Source organism: Balaenoptera acutorostrata, chromosome 5, assembly GCF_949987535.1.
Source record: "Balaenoptera acutorostrata chromosome 5, mBalAcu1.1, whole genome shotgun sequence".
Taxonomy (NCBI): domain Eukaryota; kingdom Metazoa; phylum Chordata; class Mammalia; order Artiodactyla; family Balaenopteridae; genus Balaenoptera; species Balaenoptera acutorostrata.
In genome coordinates, this window is record NC_080068.1 from 40,413,346 (window position 1) to 40,432,926 (window position 19,581).

Consider the following 19,581-nt stretch of genomic DNA (forward strand, 5'->3'; position numbering starts at 1 on the left):
ACAGAAAATATGAACAGACCAATCACAAGTACTGAAATTGAAACTGTAATTAAAAAACTCCCAACAAACAAAAGTCCAGGACCAGATGGCTTCACAGGTGAATTCTATCAAACATTTAGAGAAGAGCTAACACCTATCTTTCTCAAACTCTTTCAAAAAATTGCAGAGGGAGGAACACTCCCAGGCCCATTCTATGAGGCCACCATCACCCTGATACCAAAACCAGAGAAAGATGTCACAAAGAAAAAAAACTACAGGCCAATATCACTGATGAACATAGATGCATAAATACTCAACAAAATACTAGCAAACCAAATCCAACAATACATCAAAAGGATCATACACCATGATTAAGTAGGATTTATCCTAGAGATGCAAGGATTCTTCAAAATCTGCAAATCAGTGTGATACACCATGTTAACAAACTGAAGAATAAAAACCATATGATCATCTCAATACATATAGGAAAAGCTTCTGACAAAATTCAACACCGATTTATGATAAAAGGTCTCCAGAAAGTGGGAATAGAGGGAACTTACTTCAACATAATAAAAGGCATATGTGACAAACCCACAGCTAACATCATTCTCAACAGTGAAAAGCTGAAAGCATTCCCTCTAAGATCAGGAACAAGGCAAGGACATCCATTGTCACCACTTTTATTCAACACAGTTTTGGAAGTCCTTGCCACGGCAATCAGAGAAGGAAAAGAAATAAAAGGAGGACTTGCCTGGTGTTGCAGTGGTTAAAAATCTGCCCGCCAATACAGGGGACACGGGTTCGAGCCCTGATCCAGGAAGCTCCCACATGCTGTGGAGCAACTAAGCCCATGTGCCATAACTACTGAGGCTGTGCTCTAGAGCCTGTGAGCCACAACTACTGAAGCCCGCATGCTTAGAGCCCGTGCTCCGCAACAAGAGAAGCCATCGCAATGAGAAGTCTGTGCACTGCAATGAAGAGTAGCCCCCGCTCGCCGCAACTAGAGAAAGCCTGCATGCAGCAACAAAGGCCCAACACAGCCAAAAATAAATAAATAAAAATAAATTCAAAAGAAATAAATAAAAGGAATACAAATTGGAAGTAAAACTGTCAAATATTTGCAGATGACATGGTACTATACAAAGAAAATCCTAAAGATGTTACCAGAAAACTACTAGAGCTCATCAATAAATTCAGTAAAGTTGCAGGATACAAAATTAGTACACAAAAATCTCTTGTATTCCTACATACTAATAACAAAAGGTCAGAAAGAGAAATTAAGGAAATAATCCCATTTACCATTGCATCAAAAAGAATAAAATACTGAGGAATAAACCTACCTGCGGAGACAAAAGACTTCTACTCTGAAAACTATAAAATGCTGATGAAAGAAATTGGAGATGACACCAACAGATGCAAGGATATATACCATGTTCTTGTATTGGAAGACCCAATATTGTCAAAATGACTATACTATCTAAGGCAATCTACAGATTCAATGCAATCCCTATCAAATTACCAATGGCATTTTTCACACAACTAGAATAAAAAATTCTAAAATTTATATGGAAACACAAAGACCCCAAATAGCCAAAGCAATCCTCAGAAAGAAAAACAGAGTTGGAGAAATCAGACTCCCTGACTTCAGACTATACTACAAAGCTACAGCAATCAAAACATCATGATACAGATGATGCAAAAGCAGAAATATAGATCAATGGAACAGGATAGAAAGCCCAGAAATAAACTCACATACCCATTGTCAATTAATCTATGACAAAGGGGGCAAGAATACATAATGGAGAAAAAACGGTCTCTTCAATAAGTGGTGCTGGGAAAACTGGACAGCTACCTGTAAAAGAATGGAATTAGAATACTCTCTAACACCACACACAAAAATAAACTCCAAATGGATCAAAGAGCTAAATGTAAGGCCGGTTACTGTAAAACTCTTAGAGGAAAACATAGGCAGAACACTTTTTGACGTAAATCACAGCAATATCTTTTGTGACCCACCTCCTACAGTAATGAATATAAAAATAAACAAATGGGACCTAATTAAACTTAAATGCTTCTGCACAGCAAAGGAAACCATAAGCAAAATGAAAAGATGGCCCACAGAATGGGAGTAAATACTTGCAAATTAAGCAAGCGACAAGGGATTAGTCTCCAAAATATACAAACAGCTCATGCAGATCTGTGTCAAGAAAACAAACAACCCAATCAAAAAAAAAAATGGACAGAAGATCTAAATAGACATTTCTCCAAAGAAAACATACAGATGGCCAAAAAGCATGTGAAAAGATGCTCAACATCACTAATTATCAGAGAAATGCAAATCAAAACTACAGCGAGGTATCACCTCACACCAGTCAGAATGGCCATCATCAAAAAGTCTATAGACAGGGCTTCCCTGGTGGCGCAGTGGTTGAGAATCTGCCTGCCAATGCAGGGGACACGGGTTCGAGCCCTGGTCTGGGAGGATCCCACATGCCGCGGAGCAACTGGGCCCGTGAGCCACAACTACTGAGCCTGAGCGTCTGGAGCCTCTGCTCCGCAACAAGAGAGGCCGCGATAGTGACAGGCCCGTGCACCGCGATGAAGAGTGGCCCCCACTCGCCGCAACTGGAGAAAGCCCTCACACAAAAACGAAGACCCAACACAGCCAAAAATAAACATAATAAATAAATAATAAATAAAAATTAAAAAAAAAAAAAAAAAAAAAAGTCTATAGACAGAGGCTTCCCTGGTGGCGCAGTGGTTGAGAATCCGCCTGCCAGTGCAGGGAACACAGGTTCGATCCCTGGTCGGGGAAGATCCCACATGCCACAGAGCAACTAAGCCTGTGCGCCACAACTACTGAGCCTGTGCTCTAGACCCCGTGAGACACAACTACTGAGCCCGCGTGCTGCAACTACTGAAGCCCACGTGCCTAGAGCCCATGCTCTGCAGCAAGAGAAGCCACCGCAATGAGAAGCCCGCGCACTACAATGAAGAGTAGCCCCCGCTTGCCGCAACTAGAGAAAGCCCGCATGCAGCAACAAGGACCCAAAACAGCCAAAATAAATAAATAAAGTAAATAATTTAAAAAAAAAAGTCTATAGACAATAAATGCTGGAGAGGGTGTGGAGAAAAGGAAATCCTCCTACACTGTTGGTGGGACTGTCAATTGGTACAACCACTACGGAGAACAGTATGGAGGTTCCTTAAAAAACTAAAAACAGAACTACCATATGATCCAGCAATCCCACTCCTGGGCATATATCCAGAGAAAACCATAATCTGAAAGGATGCATGCACCCCAGTGTTCACTGCAGCACTATTTACAATAGCCAAGACATGGAAGCAACCTAAATGTCCTTGGACAGAGGAATGGATAAAGAAGATGTAGTACATATATACAATGTAATATTAGTCAACCATAACAAAGAATGAAATAATGCCATTCACAGCAACATGGATGGACCTAGAGATTCTCAGACTAAGTGAAGTAACTCAGACAGAGAAAGACAAATACCAAATGATATCACTTGTGTGGAATCTAATTTTAAAAAAAGAAACACACAAATGAACTTATTTACAAAACAGAAACAGACTTACAGATATCGAAAAGAAACATATGGTTACTGAAGGGGAAACATGGTGGGGAGGGATAAATCATAAGCTTGGGTTGAACACACACACACACACACACACACACACACACACACACACACTACTATATATGATAGATAACCAACAAGGGCCTACTGTATAGCACAGGGAACTCTACTCAATATTTTGTGGTAACCTATATGACAAAGGAATCTAAAAAAGAATGAATGTATGTGCGTGTATAACTGAATCACTTTGCTGTACACCCGAAACTAACACAAGATTAGTAAATCAACTATACTCCAAAAAAAAAAAAAAAAAAGATTCATGGGAAATTACAGTCTATGCTCCAAACTGATTCCCAATTAAAAATTTATTATTTCCTCATAAATTTTGTTACTAACTTTTAAAACTTCAGTTTCTCTAATATGAAACAACAGAATAGCAACCCCTTTTTGAAAATAAAATTATGCGTTACAATTGGAATTAAGACATCTGTATAGGGACTTCCCTGGTGGTGCAGTGGTTAAGAATGTGCCTGCCAATGCAGGAGACACGGGTTCGATCCCTGGTCCCGGAAGATCCCACATGCCGTGGAGCAACTTAAGCCCATGCACCACAACTACTGAGCCTGCACTCTAGAGCCCGTGAGCCACAATTACTGAGCCCATGTGCCACAACTACTGAAGCCTGTGTGCCCTAAAGCCCGCACACCGCAACTACTGAGCTCACGCGCCGCAACTACTGAAGCCCGCATGCTCTAGGGCCCGCGTGCTGCAACTACTGAAGCCCATGTGCCTAGAGCCTGTGCTCTGCAACAAGAAAAGCCACGACAACGAGAAGCCCGCACACCACAACGAAAAGTAGCCCTGCTTGCAGCAACTGGAGAAATTCCACACGCAGCAATGAATACCCAACGCAGCTAAAAATAAAATAAAATAATAAATTTAAAAACATTAATTTAAAAAAAATCTGTATAATATAAATTGATAATGATCATCTCTTCAAAGACATTTTACATCATGTAAATTTTCTTGATGTAGCCAATCATTCAACAGCATTTAATAAACTCCTATAAGCCTTTGGTCCTCAAGAACTTATGTTCTGTTATAGTATGTCCCAGACTTTGCTAAGCATCCAAATCTCTAAACTCACCTAGGACATTTTAAAATATATAAGACAAACTGTCAGCTTCATATCATTCCTTTTATTATCTGACTTCATTAATTTAGTATATAGTCTCATTTAATTAAGAGAGGCAGTAAGGTGTAATGGTTAGGACTAAAGCCAGAATCCCTGGGTTCAGATCCTAGGTTTGACATTTGTAGCTTACATTGTGATCTTAAATAAGTTACTTGGCCTCTCTGTGCCTCAATTTCCTCATCTGAATAGATAAGGCTGCTGTGGGGATTAATGCGAAAAGCACTTAGAACTGTTTCTCGCACACAGAAAATGCAATACAAAAGTAGTAGCTATTATTATTTAATAAAACTCTGAAGATACCAGATGCAGACAGTATATCTAAGAAAAGTCTCTACTTAAGTTCATCTTCAATCATCTATTTAGCTTTTTCCCCCACAATGGAAGACAAGGAGCATACCATACATAACAAGTACTGTTTCAGAATAACAAACTGCTCAGATTGCTCTATTTTAGATCTTTGGGGATTTGGGGGGCATTTCTTACCTAAAAGTCATACTAGAAATACAGATGATTTAAGATACAAAGTATCCTAAAATACTGTTTTTTTCTTTAATTCCTTGGGGAATATATCTTCTACAAGTGTTCTATTTATTGCATGGCATTTCTAGTTAGCATAGATCCCAAATTTAGAAAAACTAGTTTAAAATTTTACAAGCAAGGAACTTTGTACTTACTGAGTAACTAACTACACATGTGAAATTGGTTTTAGTGTACCTAGTCATTATCTTCAGGTATAACATGAATTATTAGATTCATGTTAATAAAAAATTATCTGAATGTACACATATCAACTACAGTAAGAACATACAGTTTTAGAAATTTTTATTTGTAATAGAATTTACAGCATTCTGATAACACAAAATTATGCAAACTCGTCAGTCTAAATTGATATATATGAGCTTTTCTTCACTAGAATAGGAAAAGACATTTTTACCTCTTACTGATGACATTTAATCACACAAACACACACATTCTTTTCTTTTTTTTAAACACTAAACACAAGCAAGCCACCTATCCAAACCACAACCACTGGAATCTTGGTATGACTTACGCATCAGTTAGGCTTTTAGTAGTTTTGTTTTGTTACGTACTTGCAAGACTCTTGAGGTAATTCCAAACCATGTATCTTCATAACAAAACACTAAATGAGATCTGAGTTTAACAAAAGTGATATATGTATGTAATCTATATTAGTAAAACTAAATTGGTTATGATTATTAAAAGCAATAGGGTTTAAATACCTGGACAATATGGATAGAAGGCAGCAGGTCTCTTAGCCTTTGCCCTCCTTTTCAGCAAACCTCCTTGGCCACCTGATCAGCATTAAAGAAACTGTTGTAGAAATATTTCTCCCTTCCGTTCTTATCATATTCTGAAGAAACTGCCCACTTTGTTCCTTTAGCATATTAAGTTCCTCCTCTCTGATTTTTCTTTAGTGTTCACCTTTTCCACCAATGTTCTTTACTCACATCAATAAAAACTGCACACCTCAGGGGCTTCCCTGGTGGCACAGTGGTTGAGAATCTGCCTGCCAATGCAGGGGACACAGGTTCGAGCCCTGGTCTGGGAGGATCCCACGTGCCGCGGAGCAACTAGGCCCGTGAGCCACAACAACTGAGCCTGCGCATCTGGAGCCTGTGCTCCGCAACAAGAGAGGCCGCGACAGTGAGAGGCCCGCACACCGCAATGAAGAGTGGTCCCCACTTGCCACAACTAGAGAAAGCCCTCGCACAGAAACAAAGACCCAACACAGCCATAAATAAATAAATAAATTTAAAAAACAAAACAAACAAAAAAAACTGCACACCTCAAAATTATATGACAAAATACTGAACAAAATGCTTCTGTAACTCTGTTTTCACACATTTCTTCTACAATATAAGTGGTTTAAGAATAGGAAATATGAATTTCCTAACGATCAAGTACAACACCATTATGATAAGGTAATTGCAATACTTGAAAAAAATGAATTTGTTTACAATGCTAACTCTAGACCACCAGTCCACACCTTTTAAAGGTGTCCTCTGCCCTGATCTACGACAATAACTTATCAATTTACATTCTGCTGGTCACAAAAAAATTTTATTTTGAATCGCTATTATGAAGAAAAAGTTTTCTTTCAACTTTCGAACACCAGGAACTCTAAATTATTCACTGAGGGAATATTCTGGATCTTCATTTTATTCACCAATCTTTATTACTTGTAGTTACATTTTCAAGTATGATTCAAAGGAAGTGTCAGCTTTTTTAACTGGAATACTAAAACAAACTTATTTACAAAGTATCTGATTTTGAGGGCTTAGGGGTAATTGAGAAAGCAGAGTCCTCCTGTCTCCTAACTCACAGGATTTTTGTGTGAATTCTGGAGACAGGGCACAGGATTCTATACAGTATTTTCTAAAAGTTTCCTGGGGGACTTCCCTGGTGGTTCAGTGGTTAAGAGTCCACCTGCCAATGCAGGGGACACGGGCTTGATCTCTGGTCCGGGAAGATTCCACATGCCACAGGGCAACTAAACCCATGTGCTGCAACTACTGAGCCTGCGTGCCGCAACTACTGAAGCCCGCACACTCTGGGGCCTGCGTGCTGCAACTACTGAAGCCCACGCCTAGAGCCTGTGCTCCGCAACAAGAGAAGCCACCACAATGAGAAGCCCTCACACCACAACAAAGTGCAGCAATGAAGATCCAGCACAGCCTAATTAATTAATTAATTAATTAATTAATTAATTTTAAAAAGACATCAAATTGTATATTAAAAAAAAAAAGCTTCCTGGGGATTCAGATGGGCACACCAATCTACCCGACACACAAACAGGAACCAATGCCCTTATCAGGGGCAATAAAATAGCATCATAGCTCAATTAAGTTGCGTCTTGACCTTGTACTTGCTCCATCTCTATGTCAATTAACTAATACTAAGGATATCATGAAATGGAATATGTATGGCTTTATATCCTTCCTTAAAGCTTAAATTTTTTTTTCACTTTATAAAGCCATGAATGAGGCATTTAATAAGAGATATGGTAAGCTAGAAAGTGTTACAAGAAACTATTTTATCAAATTATAATAAAGTCATTTTGTATTAGAAAGGCAGAATGACTACCAGAAATAATTTTAGACTAGAAGTGAGACCTAAACAGCTCTTCTCTGTAAGAGGGAAGCTGAATAAATGGCACCAAACTGAGGATATCGTTGACTGTGCATTTAGAAATGAATTCCCTTATGCAGCTGATAAAATTATCTTTATTTGGCTTTTTTTTCTATCTTGTTCCCAAAGGAAAGCAAACTGCAAATGAACTTCCAATGCACTTTGCTTCTTTTATGACACTTTCTAAAATCCAATGAATATCTACATTGTATCTCTTCAAACCTTGAGGTGAGCACCTTTGATCTCTTCTACCCTGATATGTCAATGTGGTATTAAGCATACAAACTAGTATGTGGAAAACATCTTGGGATTAATACCAATTTTTTATTTCCCCAAGGAGGGCCTAAACTTTGAGAGCAAAACTGTTTCTTACGTCTATCATATTTTAGGCTGTAGACTTCCAATAGACAAATTTGCTTGAAGGTGGTTTCTTTCTTAAAATGCACAAATCATATCTTATTTGAGTATTCCATTCAAGCAGTTGCAAAAATGTTAATCTTGAATGGTAAAGTCTATTTAAAAACTTGATTTTATTGCTAGTTTAACAATTTTGTCTAAGCAATCTTGGAACCAAGTGCTAAGCTTCTTAAAGCACTGGCATTTCTGTTGCCACCTAACAACTTCATGACAGCCCCTGTAGATCACACAACTGCCACATTATATTTTGCCAGACAAAATAAATTATAACTGAGGTAATTAGCAATAGAAATAACTTTTACAGTAAAGGCCCTTTATAAAGCAGCGGGTTTGGGGTTTCCCCCCGCCCCAATACAAAGTTTCAGGTTAAAGGAGATCTTCCTCCACCCTTGCTACCTGCATGAAGCTGGGGAAAAAAAGAACACAAAATTTTAAAAGTGAACTCACCAACTTCTCTTCACTTTGAAGGACCTGGAATTTATACAAAGACTGAAAAACCAATAATATCAAGGGTGACTGTCATTTATTTCATTTTTGAGGAACTAGATGAAAAGGTCAATGAAGATTAGTGTATATTTTCAGTTTGCAGAGGAAGGAAATAGTATTCCAGAAAGAAACTGGCTTGATTTATGATGACAGGCTTCCACATAACCATGATCTGTAGCTGCTTATGAAAAACATTTTTGTGCTCACTAATGCTATTCTCTGCTGCTCTTCAGATTACCATCCTCCTATTTTACATTTTAAAGAAATTTTCCTTCTCAAAGGAAAAAGGAGGGAGGGGGCTTATTTGAATGGTAATCTATTCTATTTTTCAAAAAAAAAATATAACGATATATTTCTTGTAAAAATGTTAACCATGACTGACACACATCACCCCAAGAAAAATCTTAACCTGTTACTAAATGATACAAAGCATAAAGCCCCCTTCTAATTTCTATATTTGAGAAAAGAAACATGAGAATTTCAAAACGTTTTCTTTAAAAAGCTTAGTTACATAATATGGAAAAATCTCGGTCAGAGTGTTGAATAAAAGAAGTCAGACACAAAAGTGTTCACATTGTTATGATTCTATTTATACGATGTTTAAAATTTAAGATTTTTTGCACAGTTGTTTACAGAGCCTGCCATCGGCCTAGAAGACATTGGTTGCAAGGTTTCCCAAAAAGCCTTTCTAGTGACTTCTGTTAAAATTGATTTATAAGGTTTAAATGCGCCCAACACCCTGCGGGAAAAGCTCGATTATTGTACTCAGCTCCATTTCTAGCTGTTTCATTACCCAAGATAATAAATTAGTTACTGCACTGTAAAAAAAAAAAAAAATTTAAGATTGTTTAAAAACTTGTTTATGTGATAACTCATAATAATGATTACTCTTGGTAACAACCAAGAATTGATTAGGAGGAAGCAGGAGAGAAGCCTTCCCGGGTGTTAGAAATGATCTAGGCAGTGGTTATATGAATGTGCACATTTATAAAATTTATCAGGCAGTACAATTAATAATGCTCTTTACTATATATATCTCATTTAAAAAAATTCCTGTAAGTATTAAATTAAAACAATAATTACAGTAAAATTACATTTGTCAGCAAAGATGGGGCTAGAGAGCATGACCTCTACTTTCCCCTCTAAACGTATGACTCTTTAAATTTATAAAATGGCCTATTTGTCACATCTAGAGCCAAAAGAATTTCAAATCGAAACACGGTATACTGACAATAGTTGTAGGGGAGGGGTGGTTTACTACAAGTGCTTCATACACTTGTTAAACAACCCACATTATTCATTTTAAGAATGTTAGATATTAAATTAATTTCATGTTTTATAGCTTGTTTCCAGGGAACATATGGGGTAACTTTACCTGGTTCAAATACATTTAACTTGAAGGACCTGTTAACTCTGGCCTTATGTAGGCAGGGCAAGATGTAGCATGTCAAAGACAACTAATACACCCTGTTAATCAAGAAAATTACTATTATAAATAATTAGGAATGTAATATAAAGAGACTAGTTAGGATTTGGTCTTTAAAACCTGCATAGACTATACAAAGATTTACTCAAAAGCTTTTAATCCACAAAAACCTTCCATATTTCTTATAAAGGCTTAAAACAAAACAAAACAACCAGTAAGTCTATTTGAAGTTCAGTGCTTTGTCTCCTTTTTCATGCATTGAGTTACTTACTCTCCTTTGGTTCCACCAGATTGGAAGTTTTACATTTTCTCTCTTTTTGTTTTGTGATTACTATTACAAACTTCAAGGATGTTTGACTATGCAAATTCTAAAGTCAAGAAACCTACCATTCTCATGAATAGAATCAAACCCTTAAGCTGTTTTACTCCTGTCATCTATCCCAATCTAAGTCTTATTATTTTATTTATAATTTTTAATTTGACATCATTATTATCGATATTTTATACAGCCAATGCTTATTTAGATTTACCATCAAGTTGACTAATTCTTTTGCTTTCATTCCTTTTTGAAGGTTTCTTCTTCCTTCTGAGTTAAATTTCCTTCTTCCAGAAATATATCTTTTAGTAATTTCCTCAATAAGGGTTTGTTGACGGTAAATACACTGAAAATGTATTTTTTGTCCAAAACTGATGTTTTTCTTGAACCACAGTTTAGGAGGACAGTAAATTCTAACTGAACATTTTAGTAGCCACTAGCCACATATGGCTTTTAAGAAAGAACTTGAAATGTGGCTAAGATAAGTGAGGAACTGAATTTTAAACTTATTGTATTTTATTTTATTTATTTTTTATTGAAGTATAGTTGATGTACAATGTTATGTTAGTTTCTGGGGTACCACATACCATATATATATAGTTTATTACAAGATAGTTCCCTGTGCTATACAGTAGGACCTTGTTTATCCATCCTATATATAATAGTTGGCATCTGCTAGTCCCAAACTCCCCATCCAACCCTCCCATTTGGCAACTATAAGTCTGTTCTCTATGTCTGTGAGTCTGTTCTGTTTTGTAGATAGGTTTGTGTCATATTTTAGATTCCACATATAAGTGATATCATATGGTATTTGTCTTTCTCTTTCTGACTTACTTCACTTAGTATGATAATCTCTAGGTCCAGCCATGTAGCTGCAAATGGCATTATTTCATTCTTTTTCATAGCTGAGTAATATTCCATTGTTTATATGTACCACATCTTCTTTATCCATTACTCTGTCCAAGGACATTTAGGTTGCTTCCATGTCTTGGCTATTGTAAATAATGCTGCAACGAACATTGGAGTGCATGTATCTTTTTGAATTAGAGTTTTCTCCAGACATATGCTTAGGAGTAGGATTGCTGGATCATATGACAACTCTCTTTTTAGATTTTTAAGGAACCTCCATACTGTTTTCCATAGTGGCTGTACCAATTTACATTCCCACCAACAGTGTAGAGGGTTCCCTGCTCTCCACACCCTTTCCAGCATTTGTTATTTATAGACTTTTTGACAATGGTCATTCTGAACGGTGTGAGGTAGTACCTCATTGTAGTTTTGATTCGCATTTCTCTAATAATTAGCAATGTTGATCATCTTTTCATATGTCCATTGGCTATCTGTATGTCTTCTTTGGAGAAATGTCTATTTAGGTCTTCTGCCCATTTTTTGATTGGATTGTCTGTTTTTTTGATATTGAGCTGTATAAGCTGTTTGTATATTTTGGAAATTAAGCCCTTGTTGGTCACATCTTTTGCAAATATTTTCTCTCAGTCTGTAGGTTGTCTTTTCATTTTGTTTATGGTTTCCTTTGCTGTGCAAAAGCTTATAATTATTTGATTAGGCCCCATTTGTTTATTTTTGCTTTTACTTCTTTATTTCTTTTTTTTTTATTACATACTAAAGAAGCAAAACCATATGTTCATTTCAGTAGATGCAGAAAAAATATTTGATTCCTTAAAAGTGTAAAAGTTCTAGAAGAAAGCATAGGAGACAATCATTGTAACCCTGAGCTACAAAGATTTCTTAGATATGATATTGAATGCATGATTCATAAAAGAAAAAATGATAAAGTAGTCTTCATCAGAGTTTAAAACATCTACTGCTCTTAACACATTATTAGGAGAATGAAAGGAGAAGTCACAGGTTGGGAGAAAAATATTTGCAAATCATGTAAATATGGTGAATTATAATGATTGATTTCTGAATGTTAAACCAATCTTGTATTCCTGAGGTCTACTTGATCATGATGTATTATAATTTTTATATACTGTTGGACTCGATTTGTTAAAATTTTATTAAGAATTTTTGCATCTATGTGCATAAAGTATATTGGTTTATTGTTTTATCTTCTCTAGTGTCTTTGTTTGGTTTGAATATTACAGAAATTTTAGCTTCACAGAAAAAGTTGGGAAGTATTTCCTCCTCTTCAATTTTCTTCAAATGTTTGGTATAGTATTGCTATTATTTCTTCCTTAAAATTTCAGAATTCCCTAGTGAAGCAATATGGGCCTGAAGTTTTCTTTGTGGCACATTAAAAAATATATATTCAATCATCTTAGTAGATATAGGGCAATTTAGGTAGTCCACTTTTTCTTGAATGAGCTTTGGTAGATTGTGTCTTTTAAAGTGTCCATGTAAATGGTTGAATTTTTTCAAGAACTTTGTTCACAATTTTCCCTTAGTACTCTTAATATGTGTAGAATCTAAAGCAATGTCACTTTTGTCACCTGATACTGGTTTTTTTAAACATCTTGTTGCTATGCTCACAGGAGAGCAATCAATTTTAAAACTTTATTGTCCTGTATATATAAAGTGATTCTATAGCTCTAAAAAGGTACTGCTCATGACTTTAAAATAGTTATATTATTTCTGCTCTGCTAACATTAATTCTTATAAGTCACTTAAGTTGGGCCTTGTTTCCTTATCTCTAAAAATGATTAGTTAGGTGAAATGGATTAAGATCTTTCCAGCTCAAGGAGTTTGATTCCATAAATAAAAACATATATGTGTGTGGGGTTCTGAGGTTATATATTTCTTATATATTATTTCCTTTCAGTAGCAAGGGAATTTCCCTGAAAGTATTTATTCAATGAAAGCAATTCTACAAAACAAAAAAAGAACTTACTCTTTCACTTAATTTTGCTGATAAAATAATAGATCATTCATTCTCTAGTAAGATTTTTTTTTAAACAGATACCTACAAATTCTAATTTTTAAACACTTTTCAAGGAGGGAAGAGGAGAAGTATATCTGATATTTACCCAGCTATCTGCAGTAATTTGTTGTTTTCACTCATGCATATAATAAGCAAGTGTTTATAATAAAATACAGATTCTATATGCCCTGCTCTCTGCAACCTTATACAAATCTGTTTTCCAAAAACATTAAGAAATGCAACGTCTTCTCAATTTTCCAAGGACACTTGCTAGTAACTCTTTGAATGTTTTTATTTTGACAATGAATCTTGATTGTTTTTTAGCACTTCTATTTATCAAAATGCTTATTTTTATATAAAAAAATTTTTTTAACTGTTTAATTTACTAATTTTATTATTGTTTTATTTATTAAACAGGGAATCAGAAATGAGTATACATAAAGGGATTTTTATGGGATTTATATCCTTACCTAAGTAAGGAAGATTGGGTCTTTTCCTCTGATTAGTTATGAAGGGGCAATTTTAGCAACAACCAATCAACCATTCTAATACCTTAAAATCCCACAGAGTGAGAAGATCTGTTTTCTGCCAAGAGCAAGAGTTTCATAACTTAAAACAAGAAATCACTGCTTTGGGCAACTAATATAATTGTAAGCTAAATTTTCCAAGGCAGCAATAATTTCATTTCTAAAGATTATCCAGAATGCACGTGAGAATAGCATTGTTTTTTTATTATCCAGGACCACTGAGTCCCTGCATGAGTTCATCCACAATGTAAAAGCTAAAATCTTAAGTGTGTATACATTTTTGGACATCAGCTACGCTTTCCCAATCAGTTAATAAGAGGGACTGAGAAACATATAGTTAGAAGTCATGATACGAGAGGACCCTTAATGAAATTCCTCCAGAACTTTTATTTCAATGGCCACGTTTAATTTCCTAATTAAAGAATAGCCATCTCCTTAGTGAGGCAAAAAAGTAAAATCCAGCTATCTACTATTTAAAAGAGATATCTAAATTACAATACAGATGATTTGAAAATTAAGGAAGGATAAAAAATATACTAGGTAAATGGTAAGGAAGCAGAGGTGGCAATATTAAGAGCAGAAGGACAGAATTTAAGGCAATGAGTAGTAAAAAGGGGGGGAAGGGCTTACTTTATAGTAATAGAAGATCCAGTCCATTTAAATTAGTCATTAGCCATTATATGTATCATAAAATAGCACAAACACATGACAGAAGTAAGAAGACAAAGACATCATTATAGTAAAAAATTTAAACTATCCCTAAGAATCTGACAGAGCAAGTATACAAAGTAATAAGGATATAGAAAAAAATTTAAAAGCACAAACATTAACAAGCTTAAGTTATACCTTAGAAATAGAAAAAAAAAACCACATTATTTTCAAATTCCCACAGAATATTACAAAACTAAACCATGTGCAAGGCCACGACAAAAATCTCAAAAATTCTAAAAAGTAATCACCAATCGCGTTTTAATATCCACAAGACAGTAACACTAAGGAACTTATAACAAAAGGAGAACCACGTATCATCATCACCATCATCTAAATGTTTGGAATCATATATTTTTTTAAACTTTACTTTTCTTCTTCTCTGAAGAGAAATTCATTTGAAAATGATGTCTTTCAACAAGGTCATGCTTAGGTATCATTATTCTATGAATATTAACCACAACAATTTTGTCTTTAAAAAGGACTTAAATTACTAGGAGGCTCAAAATGATGAAAAAATAGATAATTTTCTTGATCTGTGCTCAATAATCCCCTAGTAGAAATGCTTACTTCCAGCCTTCTATTTATAGGAATGTCAATTTGCACTGAAAAAGACACAGGAACAACATACAAGTTCAAGAAGATAAGGGGGAAAAAAAAATCCATAAGAACTAAAAGATTTTTGTAACAGACACAGAAAGACAAAGAAAATCACTGTATTTTACCTGCTGTTTTCCCCATAACACTTCTAGTGTTATTCATAAGGGTATGTACTAGAGAACCAAGACTAACACCTTTCATCCACAAAATAAGCAAACAAAATAGTTTATTTCAGTTTGTTAAAATAGTCAGGAGAAGAACTTGTGGCAAAAAGACATTGTGCTATCAAATAAAAGGAATGAAAAACCATAGATTTTAGGTAAACTAAATAGAATAAGCCTGCATTTCCTCCAAATAAATAGAAATTTCCAATTGGCAATCACGATAGTTGGTAATCTCGACTGCCAAAGAAGCCAAATTCAATTTCTCTATATTACTGATGTTAGGCTGTGAACTGGACTGAAGGCCTATGGTAACCAGCTCCCACTGGACAGTGTTTAAGATAGAGCTGCCTCACAATTAATTTTATGAACACATCCAGTAAATCTCTTTATTGTAATGTGCCAATATGTTATGCAATAATTCCATCTCAATGACAAGGACTTAACATTCAGACATTCGATCTCTGTTAACATTACAAAATTTGAAAGAAGAAAAACACTTAGGTACTCACAGTGTGCGAAACGCTTTATATTGTATGAGTCATGGCCAGGGCAGTGATCTCGCTATTAGCATAATGAAAAAAGGTATTATCTCTCCCTCCTCTGAACATCCCTAGCACTTACTGTTTCTCTCACACACCTGGCACACTGTTTTGAAGTAGTAAACTTTTCATATGCACCTGACTGATCTGAGTGTATCCCTTAAGGGCAAGCAACTGTGACACCTACTTACTGGCATCTTCCACACAACACCTCACAAGAAGGAGATGCTTTTTAAATATTGACTCTTGTTAATTAACTGAGTAATAATGCCACCAACATATCCTTCCTTCAACAACACCTCTGCAGCATGGCTACCTGCTCTGTACTCCAGAGTGCCTATACTTTCTGAAAATTCTCTGAAAAATTAAAATGAAGCAAACAAAACAACAAGGTCTACTTAAAATAACTAGATTTTAGGTAAGTGGCATTAGATAAAATGAGTAAGTTTTCTTTAAATTAATCCTAACTCTAATCAAAGATCTTCAAATATCTAGGTTCCTGCCTCTGGATTAGAAAACAGCAGCAACACCAAAACACTACCATCTATCCCCACTCTTCCCTTGTGCTCTAGACTTTCCTTAATCAGTGGTCACCTCTACACCTTCTAAAAGGTTCCCATGGCTCCTGGTCTTCAGCAATTCTACTGTATAATGGTTCTCAAGCTTTAACATGCATCAGAATATCCTTAAAGACTTGCTAACACACAAATTGCTGCTCCACCCCTAGGGTTTCTTATTCAGTGGGTCTAGGGTGGGCCTAAGTGTCTGCATTTCTAACAAGGTTTTAGGTGATACTGGCGCTACTCATCCAGGGACCCCCTTTGAGAACTCTTACTACCCTCAAATCCTCCCCTATTTCTGTCATGCTTATTGTGCTTGATTAATTAATTCAAATCAATTTTAAAGTTTAATTCTTCCTTAAGATGAAGCGTGGTTTCTTTACTATGCTAAATAGGTGTTGGACATGTGGTGTGAATAGCAAACACCATCTTCACGTGGAGCTTTTCAGCATGATAGCAAATGTTTTTAGACAACCAAAGGGTGACTGATTCTCTAACTTTTCTAGCTCCAAAATGTTACACAACCATTTGGACCAGGTAACCACCTCTGCAGGGAAGCATCAAACTAGTTACTCAGTTTGCATTATCCCAGGGATGTGCATATAATTCTCTCTGCCAGGAATGTTTTTCCCTCCCTCTTACCTGATTAACTTCTCTTCTTCTTTCAGGTCTTAGCTCAGGGGAGACTTATACAGGGAAGACTTCTTTTCCGTCCTCTTCACCAGATCAAATCCTCCTACTATGGGTTCTCACAGAGTCAACTGATTCCCCTCCCTGGTAGCCCTTGTCATGATTGTATTTTTTACATTTGTTTACATAAATATTTTATTAATAGCTATCTTCCACGCTGGACTGTAAGCTCCAGAAAGACAGGGAACGTTTTTGCTTTTGATCATCATGATATTTTCAGTGCCTAGCACAATATCAGACACACAGAAGATGTTCCAATGAAGGCAGACAAGATCAGAGCTTTTTCAGCCCTAAGAGAGATAAGAGAAAGCATTCCTTCCTATAGTCTGCCACCCTAGCTGCTTTTCAGCTACCCCCACGCCCCCGCACACACGCAAAAGGCCTTACCTTTTCTGAATAATTCTTGGAGACTTTCGGCACTTTGATTTAATACAGCCCATATCTCTTCCTCCTGCAGTGGTCCACCCCGAACCTCCAGGGCCTCAGCTAGTGTCACATGCATATTACCTAGGAAACAAGGGTAACAGATGGTCTACACATCAGCCACTTTACTGCACTTGCAGTAGTGAAAGTTCTGCATCAGTAATGAGACTATGAGGTCCCTGTCCACCTAAGTTCTCAATATGGCCTTCAATGTAAATATAATATAGTCCTATAGCTTAAAGTCATAGAGGGTAAAGGAGTTAAAGAACTCTCAAAACGACCACTTGCCCTAGCCCAATAGGGTCAACTTCAGAGACAGAATTGGAGAATAGCCATAGTGGTGGTGACTACTTCATGGGAGAAGACAGAGACCTCAGGGTACCAGAGACACCAAAGTGCAGGTAATTAAATCAAAGCAGCCAGACTGAAGTACCAGGTTTCATTCTATTCATCCTAGGTAAAAAGAATAGAGAGGAGACCCTACAGCCATGGTGGAAGAAGTTGGGAGTAAGATGGAACACATTTTTTCCATTCACTAATTCATTTCTACACTTCTAATATATACACTATAACTATAAATTTTGCACTGAATGAAATTAACTATTTCTAGATCCAGCTTTGCTGTCAACTTACCATTTGCCCCTGGGAAAGTCATTTTACCTCTAAACTTCAATTTCCCATCTGTGACATGGGAATAATAATAATAGTAACAATAATGCCATCTTGAGGTGGCTATGACAAAGAAAGAAGTTATGCATGTAAACATGCTTTGTAATCTAAGACGTTATTGAAGTTGAATTAATAAAAAATCAGAAAGGTGCCTCTGTGGTGACATTTCTGTAGGGTCAGCTTTTTTTTTTTTTTTCTTAAAGCATTCAATTAAGTAGGTGATATATTGATAAAATTTAAGATTTTCTATAGGGCTCAATAATCCTATTTACATTTTGGAAGAGGGAAATGCAGCTAGTCAAAATCCTCCTATATAAATTTTCCTGAATTGACCCTCCTTGAAAAGAAAATTGCTCTTTGTAGTGATTACTAAGATTTTTACACAAACCAAACTAATTTAAGAATAATGTATATCTATTGCTAGGCAGAAGCAGTGGGTTTGGAAAAGAAACCAAAAGGGGAACAAAATGTTAAATACTTATTTTCTGTAATTATATCCTTCATTAAATTTTAAAATTAACTTATAAAAACATCTCTTTCAGATAAAAGTCGACTTTGTTTAGTCAGCTAACAATATTTAATTAAAAGAAAAGCTAATATTTTCTTTTAATTTACATTTATGGTACTTTAACCCAGATGGAAAAAAAAGGCAACTACAGCTCTACAAATGAGGCCAGCCTTGTCCTGTTACTTTCCTTTTCAAATGTTTACTATAGCATTTTATTCTTAGAGTCTGCCTTGAGGGGTGTCTACTTAAATGCAGAATGTGGTAGTTAAAAGGGAAGATGTAAGATATTGCTTTGAAAAAGCCGAAGGGGTTTTTATTTAGCTTGTACAAGAGATTATTATTCAGACCGCTCCCCCCACCCCAACTCTCTAAGTTTCTTATGTACTTTATTATATGATAGCACTGTAATAGCCCAGTTATTAAATTTAAAAAAATAGAAGCTTCATTCCTTTCTGAAAGATATCTGAGTAATCTTCTACACAAAACACTATGTTAAATTGGAAGTTTTAACAGAAGATACTATTAGCAATCAGATACCAAAGTGACTTGTGAGAAAGACTACTCTGTAGCAAATTTCCGAAGTAATATGAATGAGATGAGAACCGGTTAGACAGCTCTAAAGCCTACACACAGGGTATAAAGAGTAGGGAGAAAACTGCATAAGGAGAATTTCTTTGAAGAGAGTTGTACTGATTTTCATGCCTCCTCCAAAGCAGGAGGGGTGTGGGAAGGTACCTTAGAGTG

At 35.9% G+C, this 19,581-nt stretch overlaps 1 protein-coding gene across 11 annotated transcripts in view; it reads right to left on the reverse strand.

Annotated features, from left to right (window-relative positions):
- PTPN13 (protein tyrosine phosphatase non-receptor type 13) overlaps positions 1-19,581 on the reverse strand; it is a 242,081-nt gene that overhangs the window by 166,775 nt on the left and 55,725 nt on the right. For 10 of the 11 annotated variants that reach the window (XM_057546711.1, XM_057546713.1, XM_057546716.1 and 7 more), the window contains one exon: positions 17,625-17,744. The exons of the other annotated variant lie outside the window; for it this stretch is intronic. In XM_057546711.1, the coding sequence (XP_057402694.1) occupies positions 17,625-17,739 (115 nt within the window). In that variant the 5' untranslated portion in view covers positions 17,740-17,744. The remainder of the gene's footprint in view (positions 1-17,624; positions 17,745-19,581) is intronic. 11 annotated transcript variants of the gene reach the window in all.